The following is a 26,287-nucleotide window of genomic DNA, read 5'->3' as shown; positions in this document are numbered from 1 at the left end:
CATTGTCCTAATTATGGTTATGGAAACTGTAGTGTATGATCTGTACTCAAACTAAATAAAAATTATGATACCTGGTTTGTTGTGGAAAAGCAGTTTTCAGCCTGTCTGTAATCCTCTCCCAATTCATCATGGGGGGATCACTTCCCAGACTTGCACTGGGAGACACAGCCTCTCCCACAGGTGCTGGCACAGTCCAGGCTATACCAGTCATCTGTAAGGAGCACAGAGTTATAACCCATCAGCTTCAGTTATTAGGAAGTAACATTCCATGACAACATGGTATTTCCATACTTCAGAAAATGGGTAGAATGAAGAGAAATACTGACATATACATTCCCCTTTTAGAGTTTTATTTAACTAGCACAATATTTATTATTTATAATTATCCCTATTTTTAAAAGGGGACATGTGAGTCTCAGTAATTGAAAATGTACAGAAATACAGGGTGTTTAGTGCTATTATTTTAAAAACCTAGAAACAACCTAGTCTGCTAATTATAGCACATCTTATCAATCCTTTAGAACAGATCTATATATCTGAGTGTGAGATGTCCATGAAATATTTCATTTTTTTAAAAAGTGTGGTATACAGTATTTATGGTATGACTCATTTTTATATTTTTTAAAAATATATATGCATAGAAAAAGGTTTCAAGTTATAAACAATCTGTAAACAGTGATTATTTCCTAGGATTCAATTGCAGGGTAATTTTGCTTTCCAATTTGTATATTTCTATGTTATTTGTTTTCTAATTTTTCTAAATATAAAAGTAGTTTGTGCTAAATTTGAATTTTCAAAGAAATAAAGATGAGAATACTACTAGAATGTCTGCCCAATGTCTCATGAATGTTTCAGACAAAGGTGGTGTGGAAGTTGTAGTGACACTCCGAGCCATGAAACCATCAGAGTTTTGCCAGATCTTGGGGTAGTTTCTTCTTAGAAGCTTTAAGATTCTAATTATTATCAGCAAGTGAGTATTTTCACCTGGTTACTAGGATAATTATCAACATGACAGACAGCTTTTACCTAATGTTCTACAGGTTATTTTCAAATATAAGATTACTCATGAAAAATTAGCCATGACTAACAGCCACTGAAATAACCCATACAAAGCCTACTAAGTCAGAGGAGAACACTGCCCAGAAACCTGGGTTTGCCTCAGCATCAAGCTTTTCTCCAGGAATCAGAAAGGAATCTTATTAGAAGGCTGAGGTACTTTAAAGTTTTCAATAAAGTTTTATATACATAGCTCCTTATATAATGGTGCAGGTGCAAACCACATGAGCAACACTGTGGTATCATGGGTATAAAAAGATGTGGTATCAGTTAACATGTTAAGGCCTATATACATATTTGTTTGCAGAGGCAGCCTCTACAAAAATAAGTCCATCTGACTATATATTTCAAAGGGAGACTGTTTATAGGTACAAAAAACTGACTAGAATGTGTTTATGGAAAAGTCAAGATTAGAGAATTTTTCATTAATTATATTTAACATCAGTTTTTAGGAGAAGATTTTTTTTAAATAAACGTTTACCTCTGCCAAGATTACAATTAATAATCCTAGTCACTTAAAATTTCTCTATTGCCTCTTCAGGTTTGGATAAGGTTTATGTGGCTAATTGTAGCTAGGAAGATTCATAACTTTATAGTATAATATATTCCAAGATGATGCTATTTACATTGTGTTTATAGATAAAGTTGAAACACTGTCCTACTATACCTGTGTGTGTCTATGTTTGTGTAAATAAAATTTTTCTTTAGCTTTGTGGCATAATTTTGTTCTTTGCTTTTTAATCTACCCAAACATGCTAAATATAAATGATCTATTAAAAATGTCATTTACCCTGTATTGTTGCCTATTACAGAAGCAAAACTATAAAATCGTGTAAGGATTATCTACTATAAAAATGTATTATTGTTGTATCCAAAAACTGATTATCAGTTAATGAAATAATATATGTAATGCTCCTAGCACAGTGCCTCAAATGGAACTATTCATTCAATGATCAGTTTTCCTCCTTCCACTATTACCACCACCATCACCCCTTATCAAATAAATAGAAGACATTCATTCAGGAAGTCTACTGTGGTGATAAAACAACAAAGAGATCTGTACCAGGGGGGCTCTAGGCTGGCCAGGCGCAGAGATGACTCCAGGGCAAACAGCAGGCATCTGAGGAACAGTGAGTATGGGTCTAAAGAAAGATTCTTTCACAAGGGGTCTTCCCAAGAACTGCTGCATCTAAAATAGAAAAGGTTAAAAAAACAAAAACTCCACACATTTATATATTTATATAGGCAAAGATCTAAACTCAGAACAATGGTTGGGAAGAAAAATACCAATTTGAAATCTAGACACAAAGCACTAGCAGTAGAAACGGTGTTGTCATCAGTTAAATGTATGAATATTTGGAAAAGCAAAGGACAGTCAAATATACTAAAGAACACAGAGAAGTTGGTTCTAGTCTCACCTTCTTTCCACCTAGCTAGGTAACCATGGATGCCAGGTTACTAATGTATAAAACAGAGTGTTAAGTTAGGTGATTTTTTTAAGGTTCCCTTCCAACTATAATAATATAGGGCTATGCAAAGGAGCTCCTTAATGAGTACTGGCCACGTTGATGAACAATACTCACACTCAAATTCCACTAAAGAACCAAAGTTGCCTTTAGAAAATATTACTTTCCCTGATTATGTATTGGAGGGAACTTGTACCACCTGATGGAGTTTTGACTTTGTTTAGCTCCAATGAGAGTAGAAAGCTGAAGTGGAGTGGGCCTGGGGCATAAAGCCTCCTACAATGACTTGTAGACACATGCTTGTAGGTGTTACTGCACCTCCTAGGGGCTTGTGGAAAGCTAGCCCTTCTTAGCATCTACCAATGGGATGGATACCTTACTGACTAGGCTACAGAAGAGGACAGATTAAGTTTCTACCATGTGCCAGATCTAGCACTGGCATAAAGAAGTTCAACTATTTTTTGAATAGAAAAAAAAAAATGAACATCAGCATAGCCCTTTTAAGTAATGATACTAAAACCAGTAGCTGAAAGCTTAGTGGGGAACATTAAAATGGATACGTGAGGTTGACATTTCTTATTTAATGTTACAAAAGAGAGACCCTGTATACATCATTGTCTATAAAGTACTCTTGCTAAAAATATTGAACCTGATTCTAAGCAACCCTCTAGATCTAATAGAACAGTTTATAGGAAACAGCAGAACATGTACAATGACATCCCAAGGATGCAATCAAATCAATAATGTGTGAAATTAAACAAGAGAAATAATTTTTTAAACAAATAAATGACATAAATAAAGGAGGAGAGTCAGGTAGCTGTTACAGATTTACAGAACAATCAACCGAATGCAAAGTATAAACCTTATGTGGATTGTTTTTAAAAATTTTTTTTTTTTTAAAGATTTTATTCATTTATTTGACAGAGACAGACATAGTGAGAGAGGGAACACAAGCAGGGGGAGTGGGAGAGGGAGAAGCAGGCTCCCCGTGGAGCAGGGAGCCCGATGTGGGACTCGATCCCAGGACCCTGGGATCATGACCTGAGTCGAAGGCAGACGTTTAACGACTGAGCCACCCAGGTGCCCCTTAAAAATAAGCTCTTGAAAGTAAGAGTAATTATAACCAAATTGGAAATATTGCAAACTAGGTAAGAAAGACATTTTCCAGACAATTGGGAAATATAAACTTTAACTGGATATTTTAATTTTCTTAGGTAAAAAACTGGTATAATAATTATATCCAATAATAAGAGTCCTCATCTTTTAGGAATATATACTGAAGTATACATGGATGAGATTGTATGATATATACTTTAAAATATTCCAATAGGAAGAAGAGGATGACATGACATGTTGATAATACTGAAGCTGGCTCTCTCGGTTCACAGAGGTACTATTCTATTTTTATGTATGTTTCAATTTTCAGAACGTAAAATTTTCAAAGAATGAATGGATGGTGGGTATGAGTCAGTATTCCTGCTCTCTTTGCAGACAACTATTACCTAACATTTCCTTGAGGATTAGATAGCCAGGGTACAAAAACCAAGATACAATAAAACATAAAAATACTGGGTTAAACTGGGAGGAGTACCCATTATTTCAGACTTCTCAGATTAGACTACTATACATTTAAAGCCTGGTGACTATTCCTTAGACTACTAGGATCTCAGAGATAGATGGATTTTCTTTCTTTTCTTTGTCTCTCCCTTCCTCCCTCCCTTCCTTCCTTCCCTTTTTCAAGTTTTTATTTAAATTCTAATTAGTTAACATAGTGTGATATTAGTTCCAGGAGTAGAAATCTAGTGATTTCTACTCTAGTAGAAATCTAGAAATTCAACACCCATAGATGGACTTTAGTAGCCAGATCATCTAGTATAACTTCCTAGTTTATACATGGGAAAATAAGTCTAGAATAGCTGATTTTCCAAAGACCAACATAGTTATTCACAGAGTTAGGACTTAAACCCATTGTTTCCATTGTAAAAACCACAATTTATGGTGAATATCATTGTTACATTTCTAGCATTTGTGCTCTCAAATTATTTCACTAATGTTCAATGGTCACTGATGCCTGCACTTTAACACAACTGTTAGCTTTGCTCAAGCACAGCAGTGACTCTGGTTAGGAAGCATAAAAGATACACATGTACCTCTCAGATGTTAGCAGAAGGATGCACAGAGCCAAACTGCCAGTGGGTTTTGCCCTTGACTAAACCCATGTAAGCCCCATCAAACATAAGAAAGCCGCCAAAGTAATGATCCAGAGGTCAAAGTTTAACTACATATGTCAGCTATGGAGTTATCACTGGTATCAGACAGCTTCTGCTGGTCTGGTTTCAAGAAACTCTAAAAAACATCTCTGTATCTGGCTTCTGAGTCTCCACAGCCATTTTATATTTAGAATCATGGGAGTTTAACTACAGCCAAAAGGCAGTAGTTTGAATATGGGCTGAAGGCACAGGGTTTCTAGAAATTGTACCAGAATATGTGTTACTTTTCCTGTAGAACTACGGAGACTCTTTGGACTTCTCCATCATTTACGTAATACATTCCTTATCAGGGTAGTTGGCTATGATAAAGTTCCAAGCTTAGAATAATAATGTCCATAATGTAGTGCTCCTATAAAAACTGAACTGACCAAAAATACAATAGGCAATACTGCATTCTAAAGACCATGGTGTATAGCATATAATGCTTTTAGTTTCGAATTCTGCTTTTGAAACACGGTGTAACTCCACACAATTCACATAATTTTTAAGTTCTGATACACTCAACTATTTACAGAAATAACATTTTCAAAGTTCTACTACAAGCAGAAGTACTGATGGCGAAAAGTGATTTGCTGCTAAAGATCTCACATCTTTCTCCTTTTCCTATTCCCAGATCTGTTCTGATAATTAAAATTATCACCTAATGATTCTATCCTAAAATCTTGGAAAGCTGTCTGAATTTACTGGATTAAGGTACTAGGTTTCCCAGAAGGATAACATAAATAGTGTAACAGAAAGGTATCTGGTTGAGGCTCACTGATTCCCAGCAATAAGTAGGGAAGAGGCATCAATGGAAGCTGTTAAACGTAGAATAGAAGATAAAAGTTAAGGAAAAGAATGTCAAAAGTAGAAGTGAGGGGTGAAGTTTAGCCAGCTGGGTACTATACTGAGATGTTTTAGTCACTGGGGTAACTGGAGCGCTTGGGAATTCTGCATATTCATCAGTTTTCTCCCACACTGCAGGTGATACTTACAGGATAAAATGAGAATACATTACCTCTTTACATACCAAATGCATCACTAAAATCCAGTGATACACCTATGCCTTGGCCTCAGCTAAGCCAGCCAACTAGTTATAGCATCTGAAGATAATACAGCAAGAATGGACGTAATTACAAACAATATGCACAACATGTGCCTATTCTATTTTGAACACACATTAAACATACTGAATATTCACTGTTTTATAGCCCTTACCATTTCAAGATAAAGATGGCAATTTTTCAAAATGTCATTATTTCTTACCAGTATCTCAGGACTAGGTGGTGGTGGAGGAAGTTGGATTGGAGGCAGGGTACTCAAGGCAAACCCTTGCTTCACCTTGTTAATTTGTTCATTGTACTGTGTCTAGTAGAAGAAGAGAAACAGTATTTTAGAGCAAAATCAACTTCAAAGAAATAGCATATGGGAACACTTGCTGTAGTTTTTAATAATAAAACATAGTTATTCTCAACCTATTATGTCAGGAATAACATAACAGTTTTTGACATAAAAATAATCCTATAACACACTATCCTCAAACGTAAATAGTTGTATCTTTAGAAATATCTGTTCGTTGGCAAGATACAAAGAGACATAATTCACAGACCCTGTGATAATTCCTCAGTATTTCCATAATTTTCAGACCCAAATTGGGAACCAATCATATAAAGTGAACAGCATCTAAAGATTCAAGAAGCTATAAGTAATATACGGGCTGATAAATATGGGAAAAAAGTATTTGTAACAAAGAGTTGAGCTACTTGCAAATGTTCACTGGAGGGGAAATTTTAGGGAATATTCACTAAATACCCATATTTTGTTTATTTCAAAGTTATACCTCTAGCTTTCTCCAGTACCACATATACCTCTGTTTTATTCTCTTGGATTTTGCCAAAAGTATGATTCCAATCACTGAAACTTAACAACATGCTTTCAACATTTTTTGGCACTGTCCCCATTTTACTTTACAGTATTGTTTTGTAAACAGCCCACAGAGACTGAAAAAGAAATGCTTAAGAAACAAAACATTTAGAAACTCCCCACAGAAGACATGTCCTTGAAAGAAAACAAGGACGGAGAACAAGGGGCAGGCCAGAACTCTGAATAAACCCACCATAAGTGCTAAGCATCACTAAAGACTGAATAAGAAAGAGTCTGGGAGAGAAACAGTCAAGACCACCAGTGGAAAAGCTAGAAAAGAAGGTAACGCTTTGAGGCAGTGGTCACAATTAAATGTCATTATTTTAGTAGCAGTGTTGTGAAATCACAAAACAATGAACATTATATATTTACCTTTTTTTTTTTTAATATTTTATTATTTATTTGAGAGAGAGAGAGAGCATGCACATGAGCAGGGGGAAGAAGCAGAGGGAGAGGGAGAAAGAAAAGCAGGCTCCCCGCTGAGCAGGAAGCCCGATATGGGGCTTGATCTCAGGACCCTAAGATCATGACCTAAGCCGAAGGCAGATGCTTAAGTGACTGAGCCACCCGGGTGACTTTAAGATATATATTTACTTTAAGATATAAATACAAAAATATCCTAAAGCCAAATGAAGAAATTAATAAATATTTAATGGGTTACCTCTTTAGATTACCTTAAGCAGTCCTAATTTTATTAAACCAATAATGAATAATTTATTATTTTGTATTCTGAAAAAATTATATAAAAGTTTAAGATTGAAAACTAATGCAGGTCTGCTCGATCTTCCTTTTAACTTTATAAATACATAATTACTCAGACCAAGTTACAACACTTATTTTTGACTAGAGCAGCATCAGCTTTGGAATTTGGAAAATTAGGTGTGAAGCATGGAAATAATTGATCTCAAACCTTTAAAAGGCATAAACTTTAGTAACTGAAAAAAACAGGTTCTTCCCTAAATTTCTCCAGTAATTGTTGTTAGATGTTTTCTTTAAGTATATACCACCTACAACATTCAGTCAATTTACTCCAGAGATACCTCATCACTTACCCTGAGGAACGCAATCTTGTTTCTAACATCTGTTACGATGGCATTCCAACTCTCTACTGCAGCCTTTAATTGAAGTGATTCCAGATTGCTGGTGTAGGAAAGGAGACACAAGAGAAAGTTCTTTCTTTTTATATACCACATAGGTCTCCAAAAATTTCCATTATATTCTTTAGCATATATGTAAATAACATAAAACAACAACAAAATTACCTCCATCACCAACAATTACCTCAAATTGGCACAAAGTTGTATGGAAGGGTTTGTTATTAGAAATAAAACAAAGACTGGGAACATATAAGATTTCTTTTTTCAAGAGCAAATATAACTTCTGCTTCCAGAACATCAAGTGTTCTTCTATCCTGATAATATATTTTTTAGGACATATAAAACCTTTATACAGGAATCCCTCCACTGAAGTAAGGAGGCAGAGAAGGTCAAACAGAGAAAGTGCCCTAGCCATCCAATGCAGGAGCATTCTCAAAGATGCTGACTCCTCTTGGAAGCAGGTTTTGGACTATCTTCACCATAACCCTAACAACACAGGGCTGTGGCTGGCCTATCAGCTCTTCTGCAAATTAGAAAAAGATATTCCTTATGGGAGGGCAAATCAGAAAGAAGTACCTCTTCTGCAAGGATCAATTAGATTGTTGCCTCTATGCAGTGCCTAAATTGCACAAACACAGCAGCTCTGCCAAACATGCCCACCAAATGACTTAAGTAGGAACAGCTTTGAGGTGTTTAAGGTCTGCCATCTCTAGAAGAGAGATTTCATGAGGCCTTTCAAAAGGCCCCGTTATAACATCCCCACCCCAGTATCACCCAGCACACCAGCTTTAAAAGAGCAGAACAAGTTATCACTGAGATCATCTTATACAAAGAGGCTTGGTAATATTTTAGTTTATAGTGCCCCTTCTCCCTCTAGCAAGCAAAGATAGACTGATCACTTACAACAGTGCTTCCTGGACCTGAATGCACATCAGTATATCCTGGGAATCTTGCTAAACATCAGAGATTCTGATTCTTTAGAATTGAAGAATAATGATGATCATTAAAATGATAATCATTAAAAAATAATGATGCCTTGGTCCCAGAAATTCTAATTTAATTAATTCAGTATGAAGATATAAAATTATAAATTTAAGGATACTCTCATGCAACCTGCCTGATATTTGAAAATCACATTTATTATAACACAGCAAGAAACTGCCTTTACCATATGATTTTAGGTGTTAATACTGATTTTTCCCTTTTGTATTTAAAAATCAAGCATTAGAAGAGAAATTAATTAGAAGAAGGTTTTCCACTTAGAATCCACCCTGTTTTGTAAATATCTGGGCTTCATGCATGTTTCTGAGATTTTTTATCTACTTCACTACAGAGAAAGGGAAAAATCTGTCCGCAGCTATTACTGTACTCAGTAGACTTCAGTGCTTCCGCAGAAGCAAACAAGTAAGAGCAGCAAAGTGACTAAATGACTTTGGAAGTTTAAAAAAAATAAGGGTTTGTTCACTTCAAAGACTCTGATGTCACACATGTAAAACACAGATTCTGTTCAGCCTTAAAGCCACTTGTATCTCTGAGATGAAGACGCATTAAGGAAGAAGGAAATGGTACCTTGCCGCCATGTGAGTCACCCTGGCAAGCTGACTGAGGCATTCCTTTTCAGTCTGCTCTAGATGAAGCAAACCAAAATCTCTACGACACTGTAAGAAATACACCTACAAATTTTGAGAGAAAGACAAAGAAGTTGAAGATGCCCTTGTAAATGAACACATCCTTTTCTCAATCATTTCAAGGAAAGTTGAAGCTATTTTTCAATCTCTTCCAGCACCTGAGCTTCCTGACCAGCCATAATGCATTGTAAAATCTCTGATTAATTCTACAATTCTTTTTTACTCAATGGTTACTGGGTTAGTAAACATTCCAGAACATTAGTTTTCAAACTTGAACATACCCTGGTATCATCTCAGACTCTTTAAAAAAAGATGCCTTGGTCCCAGAGATTCTAATTTAATTGATACCAAGTGCTGCCTGAGGAGTGGGATTTTTAAAAGTTCTCAGGTAACTCTAATATTCAGTAAAGTTTAAGAACACTCCCAGAAGTCCTGCTATTTGCTTTTTTTTTTTTTTAATTGATGAAGGGGTAAGAAAATAATCAGACCACGCCAGGAGGACCACCTAAATGGGCCTTGGGAGGTCATCGAGTCTGTCTCCCCATAGCAGGAATTTATTCTGCACCATTACTGTTGCATGCTCATTTGGCCTGTTTTTTCTCACTAATCACTCAATATTTGCTGAAAATAGATTATATTCTTGGACAGCATTAAGTGTTTCTAAAATTAATAGTGGAAGTAGAAAGAAATGTTCTGACTAAAAGTAGTGAGACACAAAATATACAAACTTGAGCTCTTAACGTAATCTGAGGGTTTTGTTTTTCAGTTATAGCTTGCATTTTACTTATCGCCAGGGATTTTTGGTTCAGGTATCATTCCTTGATTGTTGACCTCTGGATTCCCAAGCATTGTGCTAAAGAATACAGCTTACCCATGACAGATGTGGGAAGGTTTATATAATCCTTTTAATGTTAGTGAGCTCTCTAAAAATTTGAATCTTATTGTATATCAAGTTTGGTTATCTATAAGTAAAAATTACATACATAAAGATAATCATATATCTTTTGGAAGAGACCCTAGCTGTGGTGTTCTTAGTTAGCTTAGAAGAAACTGGATGATATTCTGGGGGTCTAGAAAGTAAGTTGGTTTTTGAAATTGGGAGTGTATGATGTGTATGTGCTTTGGGAAGATCTATGTAGAAAGTAACAAAGAAAGGAGATGTCCTCTCCAGCAGTAAAATGTTATTCTTAGAAATCTGGCTTAGTGACCTGGCTTCATGAGAATTTTCCCAAAATGTATGTATTTGCTATACATACTGAAGCAGACCAATTTCCTGAAGTCATTTGGGGAAAAACAACATAAGATCATCAACACTGAAGTAATCATGTACAAAATTCCAATGAGTCAAAAAAGCACAAGAGTTGAAGCTATGTTCTTCTGGCTGGTCCTAAGATGACTTATTTCTGTTCATTTAGAACAGTCTTTTTTCAGTTCTTTAGTATACTAGTACACAAGCAAAACTTCCCTCCCCAACCCCATTTCTCTCTTTTTTTTTTTTTTACCTCAGCTGTTAAAGCTCTGCTAGTTTCTGCGTTCAGTTTGTTTAAGTATGTTTTAATTGTGCTTTCCAGATTATGCTTCTCCATTTCCCACTGAGATCTGAAATATATGATCATTAAAGAGTCAGCAACATTGCAGCAAGGACAGACTTTTCCCCCTTATTCAGGAGGGAGAAAGACTCAAGCTATTCAGTGAGTAAGAAATGATTTCTTGTAAAAGTTTACAGCATATAAAAGCAAGAGAAGACATTACTTAACCCTTACTGTTATCTTTTACTACCAAGAGTATGTTTTAAAGTTGTCAATGTAAGGGCTAGGATTTAAAACTTGGCTTTGAAATAAAGTTATCTGAGGATGAATCTGAGTTCTGAAACTTAATAAATGTGAAACCTTGGGCAAATTCCTTAACTTCTCTATATCTCAGTTTCTTTACATGTGAAAATGGAGAACACTGTATTATTGACCTCAAAGAGCTGTTGCGAAAACACATTCAGATAATATACATAAAAACATTTTGTGTTTAGTACATATTAAGTATTAAATAAATATTAGCTATTACCATTAAATTTCTCATAAAGTTTCTACAAGCCTTTCTCTATCCCCAAAATAGCAACTACAAAGGTTTTTATCATCCCTGCCCTCGCTGCATTAAAGCTAAATTACTGCATTAAAATGTTGCACTGGTTTATCTCAGTATCTCAGCTCACATTCAACACCTTAGAATGAAAACAAATCCTACAGCTTAAAAATGAGAGAGGGAGATGATAAGGACAGTATTTATGAAGGACATTATAGAGAAAGGTTACCTATCAGGTCTCTCTTTTTCCTATCCCATTTCAGCTTCCTACACCTGAGGCCCTAACTTTAGGGCATACAAACCAAATTATGTCTTTAAAGGAAACAACTGATTGGAAATATAATATTATAACAGGGACTTGTACAAAAGCTACCCTCAATGTTTTATTAGAAACACTTGGATGCTTGCATACTTGACAAACATTTATGAGAAGTTTGATAAAACAATATAGTGTTAATACCACTATGGCCAGAGTGTCCTGAGGGAAAAAAATATTCAAGGACATATATTAATTCAACCAAGAGGACTTATTATGCCATTGAATACTGCTGCATAATTGCTTATGAGAACAAGAGAAAAAAATAAATTAGACTCCATCAAAATTAAAAACTTTTGTGCTTTAAAGGACATCATCAAGAAAGTAAAAAGACAACCCACAGAATAGAAGATAATATTTGCAAATCATGTATCTGATAAAGGACTTGTATCCACATGCATAGAACTCTGAAAACTAAACAGAAGACAAAGAACCCAATTTAAAAAATGGCCAAAGGATTTGAATAGACATTTCTCCAAGGAGATACATAAATAGCCAATAAGTACTCAAAAAGATGTTCAACATAATAAATCATTAGGAAAATGCAAATCAAAACCACAATGATCTACTATTTCACATCCACTACAATGGGTAAAATAAAGACAGGTAATCCAACAAGTATTTGTGAGGATGTGGAGAAATCAGAACCCACGTCCATAGCTGGTGGGACTGTAAGATGTGCAGTCACTTGGAAAAGTTTGGTAGTTCCTCAAAAAGTTAAACAGAGTTTACTGCATGTCTCAGCAATCCCACTCTTAGGTATACACCCAAGAGAACTGAAAACCTTATGCTCATACAAAAATATGCTTACAAATGTTCATAATAGCATTATTCATAATAGTGAAAAAATGGAAACAAATCAAATGTCCATCAACTGATGAAAAGATAAACTGTGGGGCGCCTGGGTGGCTCAGTTGGTTAAGCGACTGCCTTCGGCTCAGGTCATGATCCTGGAATCCCGGGATCGAGTCCCACATCGGGCTCCCTGCTCAGCAGGGAGTCTGCTTCTCCCTCTGACCCTCCTCCCTCTCATGCTCTCTGTCTCTCATTCTCTCTCTCGCAAATAAATAAAATCTTTAAAAAAAATACAAAAAAAAAAAAAAGATAAATTGTGGTGTATTTATACAATGGAATATTATTTACCTATAAAACGGAATGTATACTGAGATATGCTACAATATGGACATACAATATAGTAAGAAGTTAATCACAAGAGGGTACTTATATGATTACATTTATATGAAATGTCTGGAATAAGCAAATCCACTGGGACAAATAATAAATGAATGATTGCCAGAAGCTAGGGGAGGGGAGAATGAGGAATGCCTTCTAATGGAACCAGGATTTCTTTTTTTTTTTTTTTTTTTAAGATTTTTATTTATTTATTTGACAGAGAGAGACAGTGAGAGAGGGAATACAAGCAGGGGGAGTGGGAGAGGGAGAAGCAGGCTTCCCGTGGAGCAGGGAGCCCGATGTGGGGCTCGATCCCAGCACTCTGGGATCATGACCTGAGCTGAAGGCAGATGCTTAACGACTGAGCCACCCAGGTTCCCCTGGAACCAGGATTTCTTTAGGGTGATAAAAATGTTCTGGAGCCAGACAGAGGTGATGGCTGTATACCTCTATGAATATCCTAAAAGCCAATGAATTGTATAATTTAACACACTGAGTTTTATGCTATATGAATTAGATCTCAAAAAAGTTATTAAAAAATTACTTTTTAATATGTAAAATTATGTGAATATGCAAAAATATGTGAATCAGAATAAAACTCAGCCAATTTCATAAATCAGTCACACTTAGCAGTATTGATTAGGGCAAAGAGTTAAGAACACATAAGCTCTGGTCCCTGCCTCGCTTGTTGTGGGACGATGACTGCCGATCTAATCTCTCCCAGCAGTTTTCTAGGGCAGAGTTAAAGTGAACATACCCCCCCATCAATTTGCCTAGGACAATTCCAGTTTGTAACTATTGTCCCAGTCTAATTATTAATGCTCAATTTGATGCTCAAAAGTACCCCAGTTTGGATAATAAATTATATGGCTACCCTGGCCAGAACATGCTGAATGAATATACCTAGAGTTTCAGAGATGTATACTCAACCAAAGCAACAGCTAAGTTTGTACCTTTTCATGGAAAGTTGCTCTTTAAGATTCTTGATTTCATTATCTTTAGCATGGCTCTGACGCTGTAATCTAAGGAAAGATGAAAGTGATAAATATTAGAAATTATTTGTCATTAATACAGTCAGAACAGCTCCCCTTGTAGCTAGGAGGGACTAAGTATAACCATTTTGGGCCACAAATATTGAGCCTGAAAATAATTAGTCTCCTATACCTAGTCCTTCTGGAATTTATCTTTTTTTTTTTTTTTCCTGATGTCTGATTTACTGACTTCCCCAAGAAGGTAAATACTAAGTTCTAACCCCATTAATTAGAAGCCAAAATATCTTTAGTCCTTTGTACTTTAGTTTACCCACAAGAAAACACAGATGGTATGTTCTGATTTCCTAGGCCTGTGGTAGGATTGAGAACTTCAAAACTTTTCTTACAAAGTTATTATATCAAGTCATATAAACTATTAAAGGGTTAAGGTCTGAAAGAAATCAGATATTAAATATAGAAGTAATGAGGCTGTGTGCAATTAAGAATTTTAATTAAAATAGTAAAATATAACTGGGGAGGCACTGACATGACCTAATCATGGGAAGACTGGTTAAAAATTTTATATAAATCAGAAAACATAACCTGTGATTGTTTTAAAAATTAATATGCAAAAAGCTACTGAGAGAAGTGCAAAGTAGTACTTTTTCTTTGATATATGTTCACAAACCATTTCTGATGTTCCTTCCTTGTGCTGCTACATATCTCCTCACAACTAAGTTTTTACACTGACCCATTAATTTGCTATAACATGAAGGAGTTTACAGCAAAAGCACATTTCTCTTTAAGTTTTGCTATGTTCAGACACTTGGGATACACAGGAATTTGAGTTAATATAAATTATTGGAATGATAACCTTAAAACAATGACTTTAAATGTTGGCTAGATTGCTTACTATTAGATTTCAGAGATTACCCACTCACCTTTACTCCAAGCTTCTTAGAAGCTATAGAGACAATGTTTTTTTTTTTTTTAGATTTAAAAGATTTTTTTTTAGATTTTTTTTTTTAAATTTTGTTATGTTGGGTTCACCATACATCATTAGTTTTTGATGTAGTGATCCACGATTCATTGTTTTCGTATAACACCCAGTGCTCCATGCAGTACGTGCCCTCCTTAATACCCATCACCGGGTTAACCCATCCCCTCACCCCCCTCCCCTTTAAAACCCTCAGTTTGTTTCTCAGAGTCCATAGTCTCTCATGGTTTGTCTCTCCCTCCGATTTCACCCCCTTCATTTTTCCCTTCCTTCTCCTAATGCTATTCCTTATGTTCCACAAATAAGTACAACCATATAATTGACTTTCTCTGCTTGACTTATTTCACTTAGCATAATCTCCTCCAGTCCCATCCACGTTGATTTAAAAGTTGGGTATTCATCCTTTTTGATGGCTGAGTAATATTCCATTGTAGATATGGACCACATCTTCTTTATATGGACCACATTCATCTATTGAAGGGCATTTTGGCTCTTTCCACAGTTTGGCTATTGCGGACATTGCTGCTATGAACATTGGGGTGCACATGGCCCTTCTTTTCACTACATCTGTGTCTTTGGGGTAAATACCCAGGAGTGCAAGCAATTGCTGAGTCACAGGGTGGCTCTATTTTTAATTTTTTGAGGCACTTCCACAGTTTTCCAAAGTGGGTGTACCAACTTGCATTCCCACCAACAGTGTAAGAGGGTTTCCTTTTCTCCACAACCTCTCCAACATTTGTTGTTCCTTGCCTTGTCAATTTTTGCCATTCTAACTGGTGTAAAGTGGTATCTCAATGTGGTTTTGATTTGAATTTCCCTGATGGCTAATGATGATGAACATTTTTTCATGTGTCTGTTAGCTATTTGTATGTCTTCTTTGGAGAAGTGTCTGTTCATCAATGTTCTATTGAACTGAAAATGGAATGAAAAGAAATCAGGTCTGTTTCTACACAAAAGAGATCATGTTCTCAAGTAAAGAAGAGGAAAGACAAGCTTTGTTACTATGGTATGCAGGAGGATGTAGAGAGATTTGAAAAGGAGGTAGTAAGACTTTTTAAGTTGACATCCTCCTTTCCTTTGAATGCTTCCATTACTTTAATATTTTACCTAGCTATAGTTAAGAGTGGGCAATAAAGAGCTGACAGAGGCAGTGGGGAATTCAGAAGACCTGGATTCTTAAATAATAGAGGATAAGGTAGGTATAGTTCTTATCATCCAGCTTGGATAGGAAACAGCTATATATGTTCAGGCAGTCACAACTTCTTAGTCTTATTTTTCTCTTGAATAACATGAGGATAGGATTAGACATTCTTTTCTGAAAGATCTAAGTTCTCAAGCTTACTCTGGCTAGATATCAAGTTTATTATATGAATTTTATTGACAGTAATTTACATTTATTAAGTGCTTATTGTAATTTGTTCAAAATATGTTGCTATTATATAAATCTTCTTTGTTAATTCTTCAATTATCATCAGCAAACATTTACCAAACATTTACTGTAGGAGTGACACTGAAATAGGCCAAAGAAAAAAAATTTTTTTTTTTTTGCTCCCTAATAAACACCATAAAGTAAAAGAAATCAACATTTTACAATTTAAAAATATTTACATTTTTATCATATACTCTTGAGACATGTTCAAGTGAATTGAACAAAGGCTTAAAAGCTATATGAGAACACATACCATGCTTGCTCATGTTTCCTCTCAGCCTAAATGCTCTGTGTTTTTTCCAATCTCAACCTACATAGGCAAGGTTCAATATTGTCTTCAATGAAGTTCTTCCTTGCCACAACAATCATCAGTACTCTTTTTACCCTACAAAATCCCTATTAAGTATGGCGCCATTTGACAGTTATTTATATGTACAGTTGGCCTTGAACAACATAGGGGTTAGGGACACTGATGCCTACCCCCAGCAAATGCAGATGAAAATCTTTATATAACTTGATTCCCCAAAAGGTTAACTACTAATAGCTTACTGTTGACCAGAAAGAAGACTTACTGATAATATAGTCAAATAATATACGTTTTGTCTATTTTATGTATTATATACTGTATTCTTACAATGAAGTGAAAGAAAATATTACTAAGATCATAAAAGAAAAATACATTTATGGTACTATATTATATTTATCAAAAAAATCTGCATATAAGCAGACCCACATAGTTCAAACCCGTGTTGAAGGAGTAACTGTACTTAAAAAAAAAACAAAACAAAAAAAACACACACACAAAACATTAAACTTTTGAGATAATCATAGATTCATATGCAGGTGTAAGAAATAATACCGAGAGATCCCACGTACCCTTTGCTCATGTTCCCTCAATGTTAATGTCTTACAGAACTATAGTATATTAACCAGGATGTTGATAATGATAACAGTCAGAACACTGAACAATTTTATCACAATACCTCATTTTGCTCCCATTCCCATTTCCTCCTCCTAACCTTGGATCACTAATCTGTTTTCCATTTTTATGATTTTGTCATGTTAAAATTTTTGAAATTTTGCCATCTCAAGAATGTTATAGGAATGAAATTATACGGTATATAAGCTTTGGGGATTGACTTTTTTCACTCAGCCTAATTCTCTATCTGCAGGGTCTGCTGTGTTTTCACTCTTTCATTTCATTTCATACCATCAGGTGGTATATGTATCTCATTTTTGTTTGTTTTGGTAGAGGTCTGTCAATTTTATTGATATTTTCAAAGACACAGCTCTTTGTTTCATGGATTTTCTTTATTGTTTTTCTGTTTGCAATTTCATTACTTCTAATCTTTATTAATTCCATCTGCTTGTTTTAAATTATTTTGCTTTTTTTCCTCTGGATTCTTGAGGAGGGAGCTTAGATTAGATTGAGACTTTTTCAACTCTTTTCAAATGTGTACAGTTAGTGCTATAAATCTCCAAAGAACTACTTCAGCTGTGTCCCACAAATTTTGATACATTGTATTTTAATGTTAATTCAGTTCAACATATTTTTATTTCCCTTCAAATCTTTTTTGACCCATGGATTAATTAGAAGTGCTGTGTAGTTTGGAGATTTTCCTGTTACCTTTCTGGTATTGATTTCTAGTTTGACTCCATTTTGATCTGAGTATATGCTTGGCATGCTTTCATTGCTTTTAAATTTGTTGTTTTTATGGGCCAGTATATGTTCTATCATGGTTTCTTATGGCCACTTGAAAGCATGTGTATTCTGCTGTTGTCTGTTGACATGTCCTATAAATATTGATTAAATTCTGTTGGTTGATGGGATTGTAGAAATTCTGTACCTTTGATTTTCTATCTAGTAGTTTTATAAAATTACTGAGAATACAGTGCTGAAATTACCAACTATAACTGCAGGTTTTTCTATTTCTCCTTATAGTTCTATCAAGTTTTGCTTCATATATTTTGAGGCTCTGTTGTTGGGTACATACACCTTTAGGTTGTTATGTCTTCTTGGTGGATTGATCCTGTTATCATTATGTAACGTCCCTCTTTGTCTCCAGTAGTTTTTTGCTCTGAAGTCCATTTTATCTGATATTAATACAACCATTCCTGCTTTTTTAATGTTTTTACATTTTATACATTTTACCATCCTTTTATTTTCAACCTATGTTGATAAAACTGAAGTTTCTTGTAAATAACATATTGTTGGATTAGTTTTGTTTTGTTTTTGAAATCCGCTCTGCCAGTGTCTTTTAATTGATGTATTTAAATCACTTACATGTAAGGTAATTATTGATGTTAGGGCTTAAGTTTGCCATTATTTTTTTGTTTCCTGTTTTTCTTTTCTTACCGTCTTGTGGGTTATTTGACCATTTTTTAGGATTACATCTTGACTTATTTATAGTGCATTCGAATGTATCTCTTTCTCTCTCTTTAGCTTTCTCAGTGGTTGCACTTGGTATTACAATATGTATAGTCTACTGGTATTGATATTTTCCCTACTTTCACATAGGTCCCTTTACCCTCTACACTTTTAACATTTAATTGTATTTCCTCTACACGTTAAACTCCACAAGAGATGGTATTATAATTTTTGATTCAAGCACCAAGTATGATTTAAGAAATTAATGAGAAATAGGATGGACTTATTATTTACCCCCCCTCTTTACTCATTCTGATGTTCTTTCCTTTCTGAAGTTCCAAGCTTCTATTATCATTTCCTTTATGTTTACAGATCTTCCTTTTAGCCCTTTTTATTTTTAAAGATTTTATTTATTTATTTGATAGAGAGAGAGACAGACAGCAAGAGAGGGAACACAAGGCAGGGGGAGTGGGAGAGGGAGAAGCAAGCTTCCCGCTGAGCGGGGAGCCCGATGTGGGACTCGATCCCAGGACCCTGGGATCAGGGCCTGAGCCAAAGGCAGACGCTTAACGACTGAGCCACCCAGGTGCTCCTCTTTTAGCCATTCTTTAATGGTAGCTTTGGTAGCAACAGATTCTTATACTTTTCCTGTCTGAGACTCGTCTTTATTTCCCTTCTTCCTAAAGGACACTTTTGCTGGATATAGGATTCAAGATTCTTGTTTTCTGTTGTTTTCTTTTAGGTTTTTTTCTTCCAGTACTTAAATAATGTGCCACTTCCTTCTGGCCTCCATGGTCTCAGATGAGAAATTCGATGTCATTTGAATTTGTGTTCCCACATGTGTTCTTTTTCTCTGGTTCTTTCAAGATTTTTTGTCTTTAGTTTTCTGTTTAGTTATGTGACTTGGAATGGACTTCTTTGGGTTTATACTATTTGGGATTCACTCAGCTTCTTGAATTTGTAAATTTATGTATTTCATCTCATTTCTTTTAATAACCACCCCCCCATCTCTCTTCTCTCCTCCTGAGATTCTAGTAAGAACTTTAACTCTTTTATTATTGTCCCACAGGTCACTGAGACTCTGTCTTTTTTTAAATCTTTTCCCTAGTCTCATCTCCTCTCTGCTGTTCAGATAGGTAATGTCTTTTGATCTGTCTTCAAATTCACTGGTTCAATCCTCTGTCATCTTTAATTTATTAGTGATTATATCCAGCAAGATTTTCAGTTATTGTATTTTTCAGTTTTATAATTTCCATTTTTTTGCTAAGATTTCCTAGGTTCTCGTTTAAAGAGAATTCAATTTTGTTGCTGAAGCACTGTTATGATGGTTGCTTTAAAATCTTTGTCAGACAATTCTCAAATCTGAATCATCTTAAAGTTGTTCTTTGTTGACTGTCTTTCTCTTTCATGTTGTGATTGTCCTAGTTCTTTGTATACCTAGGTATTTTGGATATTATGAGACTCTGGATTTAATCTTTTTTTTGTTTTGTTTTTTAGCAGGAAGACCCCCTGTGTAATGTGAGGACTGAGTGAATGTGTATTGAGTGTATATGTTTAGCTTCCCATTCAGCCCTGCTAACAACATCCCACCAAAATCAGACACTGACACTCTGTCTCAATGCAGATGAGTGGTGTAGAAGTTCAGTTCCTCCCTGGTCCCACTGACATTTCCCAAGAAAGTGGGGCACCAACTCATTCTGCTTTTTGCCTCTGAGTAGAGTGTAAGATCAGCTTCCTGTTGGGCCCTACTGACACCAGGGAAGGAGAAAGCAGAGGACTGACTCACATTGCTTTGTTGCTACAGGGTGGAGAGCAGGAGATCCATGTTGGGCCCCTCTGGCACCAGCTGGGGAGAGGGGAGAAAAGAGAGTGCCAACTAGCCCCAGGGGTGGCAACTCAGCTCCCCATGAGGAGAGTACAGGTGATACCTAGTATTGACCAGTTCCACCTCAGGTTACCCTAAGTCTCACTGATGCTGGGCAGAGGTAGAGGCTTAGCTTGCTGCTGGATCACACTGACAATATCCTGGCAGAGCAACCACAACACTACCTGCCTGGTGGGGAATGGGAGACCAGCTGCATGCTCAGTACTGCTGATACTACTCCAGCAAGGAAATCTGGTTTCTGCTATCTGCCATGTTGGAACACAATACTTGCTTCCAAGGGGTGGTATGGGACCACTGGAGCTTGACTAGAGTAGGTGGATACTGCCAAAAAGGCTTTCTGTTATTATATCTTCCTTTTCCTGATCCTTTGGATAGAGGAAACAAGCTTTTCTCGAAGCTTTTCCCTCTCTACCTACTGGCTGTTCCAGGTTGGTGATTTCTGCAGTACCCCATCTAGGATATATGGGAGGCAATAAGAAAAGTCACTGCCATATCATTCCTCAAGTACCAAGGTCTCGAGATAGTCTATTTTCTTCTACCTTTTAGAGTCTTCCTCTGCTTGTTTGTTGTGTTATATCCAGGGGTTTTAGTTGTAAGTAGGAAGATTTGCAAGGAATACTACTACTATTTCTTGGCAGAACTAGAAGTCCCTCTGTTTTAAGTAATTTTAAACAAATTAATCTGTACTCTCCATTAGCTCACAATGTCTGACATGTCTTGTTATCTTGGTATGTGCCTTACATAATTCTTCTCACATAATGGGCCCCCAATAAATGTCTGGTGAATGCTCCTTGCATGAAGACATATGCATCCCCTAAAATGGTCTGTTTGTAGTCTCAAGCATACAAAGGGTGCCTAGGTCAGCTGTAAGAGTTGAAGGATATCCTCAGACGGTAAAGGAGAAAGGCAGCAGCTCATCTGCATGGATGGCATTACTTTTCTGATCTCTGATAGAACATACATATGGATTGGTCATTGCCTTCCAAGCTAAAAGACAAAGTTTTGAACCCCTAAGTGTGGATTCTTAAGTGACTGTATTCAGCTTAGATTTGCCAAAGCCATCTTAGGTCCTCACCTCCTTGAACTTGAAGCATCTAACTCCAGCAGGGCTAAGTCAAAGTGTTTTTAACTGAGATTATGTTGCCAGCACTATGGCATCCAGTTCCTCTCAAAAATTCCTTTAAGGTTGGATGATATATATGGGAGAAAATTTAAGACCTAAATCTTTGCCAAATATTTCTCTAATTTCATAATTGATATTGTGGACTCCTTACTCTAAGATATTACCTAGAACCTGTCTATTCACCCTATTAGCAGTCTAAGAACTAATGGATTTCAAATTAGACTTCATGGACAACTGGCATCCTGTAGCATTACTATGTATTAAAATAATGTATTACAAATCATATTATTTCAACTGATATGATTGGAGACAGTTATTAGTACAAAAAGAATAAAACAAGACACTCATTTTCCTCTATTAAGTCAGAATTTTTAGTCTTAGGTATTTAATACTTAAGATTGTTAAGGCAATGTTGGGAGGGAAGTCTTCAGGAATTTGATTCATTTTTAATCTCTTAGTCTTGGAACACAGGAACTCTGAGAGACCAATACAAAAAAGCATTCAAGTGATTTCATGGGTGTCTCTGAGGAATGAATTCATTATATGCCATAAAGAAAGAGCAAATCATTGGTCATATTTTTATAAATTAGAATCATGACCTGAAAGTTAATTCTATTTCTCATGTAATTCTATTATAATCACACTTGTTCAGCCAATACATATAAGGTTTGATATATAGAGTGAGCATTTGCTTATTTCTCAATCCAGCTGGCAAGGCAAAAATATATTTGGTTTTTAAGCAAGTGCAGGCCTGTAAGTCGGCAGTTCCTAATGTGTAGTCACAATGCCACCTAGTGGCTACACAGGGATTATCGTTTAAAGATCGTGTTCATAAAGGAGCAAATCCAGAATTTCCTGTTACCAACAGATTTGCACTTACTTGGAAACCTTATTGATTCCAAAAGCCACTTGTTGGTTCAGAGATGCAATGATTTTGTCTTTCTTCTTAATCTGCATTTGGTTTTCTTGCCACCGAAAAGTCACTGTTTTCAACTGTCTTTTGAAATCCTGATCAATGAAAAATATTACTTCATAGTAAATTCTGTTCAAGTCACCATATATTAAAAGAAAAAAAAATGGGTTCTTCAAAAAAAAAAAAAAAAGAAACTACCATTAAATTGAACATTTCAACTACTTCTTACTGGCTTCAGACAGAATGGCAAAAGTACTTACTTCACATTGATAGTGCAATTTATAAAGCTGCCGCTGCCGAGCAAGCTTTTCCTTCTCAGTTTCTCCATATTCTGCAGTTACTTTACTGGTTGAGCCCTAATGAGCAAATGGAATATGCATGCCTTATTTTCCTCTAAAAAAACACTAATTCTTTAGTTAAAGGGGATTTAAAGTTGCCATCTAACTCCTACTCATGCTTTATGTCTCAATGCAAACATCACTTCTCCGATTAGTGCAGATAAACCCACCTCTCCCCAATTACAGCAATCACTAAACAATCCCACAGTTACTTGTCTACAGCTACTACTACTGGATAACATTATGTGCATGCTTACCATATTTTTAAGCTTTTTTTGGTAATGCCTTTATTGTCGTAAAAACCGTATAAGGTAGGCACTTATTATTCCCATTTTAGAGATGATAAAACTGAGTTAAGTAACTTACCAAGGTTACATAGAAAGTGGAGAAGCCAGAATTCTAACTCAGGCAGCCTGAAGTGCCCAAACACTTAATTATTACTCAGTACCACCTTAGCTTAATATTCAACTTCTCCACTGGATTGTAAACACTATGATCACAGGGACCATGTCTTAGCATAGCTCTTGACAAAAAGCAAGTGCTAAATGTTTTTTGAATAAATGAGGGCATAAACATTTTCCAAAATGTGTGTCATATTTTTATTGTATTTTGGAGCTCTCATAACTATTGAATGAAAACCAAAGGCCCCATATTTAAACTTTAGTCTGAAATCCAAAGCTGAGACTATGTCATTTCAGTTAAAATATAAGTATTCTATTATGACAATTATCAGCCAGGGAATCATTTTTACTAAATGTACCCTTAGACAATCAATATTCCTACATACTATGGAATAGGTTATCATTAAATTACCTTTTCATGAAATTATCATTAAATTACCTTAGTATAGAATTCTCATTTAAATCAAGTGATTTAAAAAAAAAAAAAAGTCATATGCTTTGTCTGATTTAGTGTTCTACTGAGCACTTAAATCACTTTCACATATAGGTACATCATTCCCAAAGTGACCACTACTAGGAAAGGAACCAAAGGAAAACAAAACAAAACACTGTTGTACATTAATATTTTTGTAAACATGTCATGTCTACAACCAGTTTAATTTTTTAAAAATGAACGTACCTTTGTTTTATAAAACTCTTTTTCTCAAAATTAAATCAATGGGATTAAGCCAAGTCTTTTTTTCCCTTGTGGTATTTGAAAATCTTTCACAAGGAACACATTTGTGATCAACACTGCCTAATAATTAAAGCCAGGAAATAGTCTGAGGGCTAAAGAGAAAAATTTCAGCTCCTAAGGTTCTTTTTCCCCTCTACGAATCCTGTCCCTCCCTCTTCCTGTTTTTATTTGCTCCTCACAAATACAGCACAGACCACTAGGCTAACATGTTGTTCAAAGAGTCATGGCAAAAACAAAGGTTAACAACTGTTTCTGGAAGAACGAAGGCAGGGCTGTACCCTGTCCGATCAGGCTTACCTGCTCTATCATGTCCAGAATATGCAATTCATCCAGGCTATAGAACTTGTCTTCAGTTGCAGAATCCTCTTGAATATCACTTGCATCATCTTTCATAAATCCACTGACTGGGTGTTGATTTGCTTGCTCTTTCTTCAACTGTTCTTCCTTTCCTATCATAGTTGGGCTACAGTGGTGATATAATCAGTGTAATTTTTTATAATGGTTGAGTGTTTTTCATCTAAGTCATTGCTTCCCAAGTTAATACTGTACTGGTCTCATGAAATGTTCAGCATCAGAAGGGTTCATGGCCAAAGAAAGTTTAAACAGTGCTCATATTATGTATTTCTCCTGACAATTCACAATGAATTTATTTAGCATATATGAAATAGCACTCATTCGAGGTACTCTTCTGTTCATCCTAATGTTTTCAAGAATTATGAGACCATGGAGTTTATTTTTCAAATTATAATAATTAATACCAGTTACTTTTAGGGAAATAATACTTTGGGAAATATTGATAAACATCACATCTGCTCTATTATTTTATCATCTCAGCATTCTTGACAAGTAGGTTGGTTTAATCAATTTCATTGCTTAGGTCCAGTGTACATTTAGACAGAGGGCTGCAAACAGCAACATAAAGTAGATTTAAAAATGGAGGTTTCTTTCATAATAGGACTTAAAAAAAAGAAACTGCAGTGATAACATGGATTTTAGTAACTAGAAAACTACTAAAAAAAGAATGAAAATACTGTAAGTGCAATGACAAATCATTTCTATACCTATGTCTAAAAATTTAAAGGCATGCTACTATCCTTTCAAATTGGCCTACTACTTATAAATTTCCTTCTTAATCTCATTAAATGGTAACAATAAATAGTACTTTTACTTGTAACATGACATAAATGACTTGATTAGTGAATAGAAAGAAAATACATAACTCTAGGATGCATTATTACTTCTTTTAGGCACTGAAACTTAGAAAACAATGGCATCTAATGCTTGCAGAGTAACTTGTAAAACACTATAAAATAGTCATTAGGTATCACTAAGGTATTCTAGAATGACTCAAACATTTTGGAAAGTTCAATGAAATCAACTGCTTGTGTAGACCACTGGTTCCCAAACCCAATTAATTTTTCAAATTATCTGGAGTTTTTTTAAAATTATTATTTTTGCAGGTACCCCGACAATTCTAAGTATATAGAAGAATTTGTATTTTTGAAAAGCTCCAGAAGATTATTCCTAGATTTTTAAAGTTTAATAATAGCATTGTGATAATATAGGAAAATGCTATCAGTAAGAGATGCAAACTGAAGCATGTAGAGGTAAAATTACATGAAATTTAGGATTGAAAACACTTCAACAAGGAAGAAAATGTTAAGGGAAGAATGAAGCAAACGTGGAAAAACACTGTAATTACTGAATCAGGATGCCAGTTACATATATTAATGTAGATGCATATTATTCTCTTTACTTTTATGCATATTTGAAAATTCTCATATGAAAACAAAGGTCCCTGGGTAATCTGATGATCATCCAGGTTTGGGTCTACACTGTAGGTAAAATAAGCAAAATGATTGATAGCACTGTTTCACTCTTCAGTAAATTATTTTTATGGCACCTAGACCTGGCTTGAAAAAAGCCAAAATCAAAAAACTATTGCTCTAGTATTGTTTTGCTCAACTTGCTGACTTGACAGAGAACATGAAAACCCATCTTGGATGATGAACCATTTACTTACCAAGTAGATCATGCCATTATCAGTGAGAAAATATCAACTACAAGTGATGACTTTAAAGTTAAAATATGTTCTTGCTACCATTTTAAAGATATCTTAATAATTTATGTCCTCACAGTGAG

At 35.3% G+C, this 26,287-nt stretch overlaps 1 protein-coding gene across 13 annotated transcripts in view; it reads right to left on the bottom strand.

Moving 5' to 3' along the window:
- DZIP3 (DAZ interacting zinc finger protein 3) overlaps window positions 1-26,287 on the bottom strand; it is a 96,699-nt gene that overhangs the window by 7,139 nt on the left and 63,273 nt on the right. For 10 of the 13 annotated variants that reach the window (XM_064587496.1, XM_064587624.1, XM_045902825.3 and 7 more), the window contains 11 exons: window positions 24,443-24,608; window positions 22,931-23,026; window positions 22,638-22,765; window positions 20,536-20,595; window positions 13,938-14,006; window positions 10,922-11,018; window positions 9,361-9,464; window positions 7,747-7,834; window positions 6,038-6,139; window positions 2,120-2,245; window positions 72-211 (listed from right to left, as the gene is read on the bottom strand). In XM_064587496.1, coding sequence (XP_064443566.1) covers window positions 72-211; window positions 2,120-2,245; window positions 6,038-6,139; window positions 7,747-7,834; window positions 9,361-9,464; window positions 10,922-11,018; window positions 13,938-14,006; window positions 20,536-20,595; window positions 22,638-22,765; window positions 22,931-23,026; window positions 24,443-24,608 — 1,176 coding nt within the window. The remainder of the gene's footprint in view (window positions 1-71; window positions 212-2,119; window positions 2,246-6,037; window positions 6,140-7,746; window positions 7,835-9,360; window positions 9,465-10,921; window positions 11,019-13,937; window positions 14,007-20,535; window positions 20,596-22,637; window positions 22,766-22,930; window positions 23,027-24,442; window positions 24,609-26,287) is intronic. The other 3 variants (XM_045902827.3, XM_045902826.3, XM_054504159.2) reach the window with 2 other exon arrangements.

This window comes from Mirounga angustirostris, unplaced genomic scaffold, assembly GCF_029215605.1.
Source record: "Mirounga angustirostris isolate CCGP_5_RB_7025 unplaced genomic scaffold, mMirAng1.0.hap1 SCAF_1, whole genome shotgun sequence".
Lineage (NCBI taxonomy): Eukaryota > Metazoa > Chordata > Mammalia > Carnivora > Phocidae > Mirounga > Mirounga angustirostris.
This window is presented reverse-complemented; position numbering and strand designations above follow the sequence as displayed.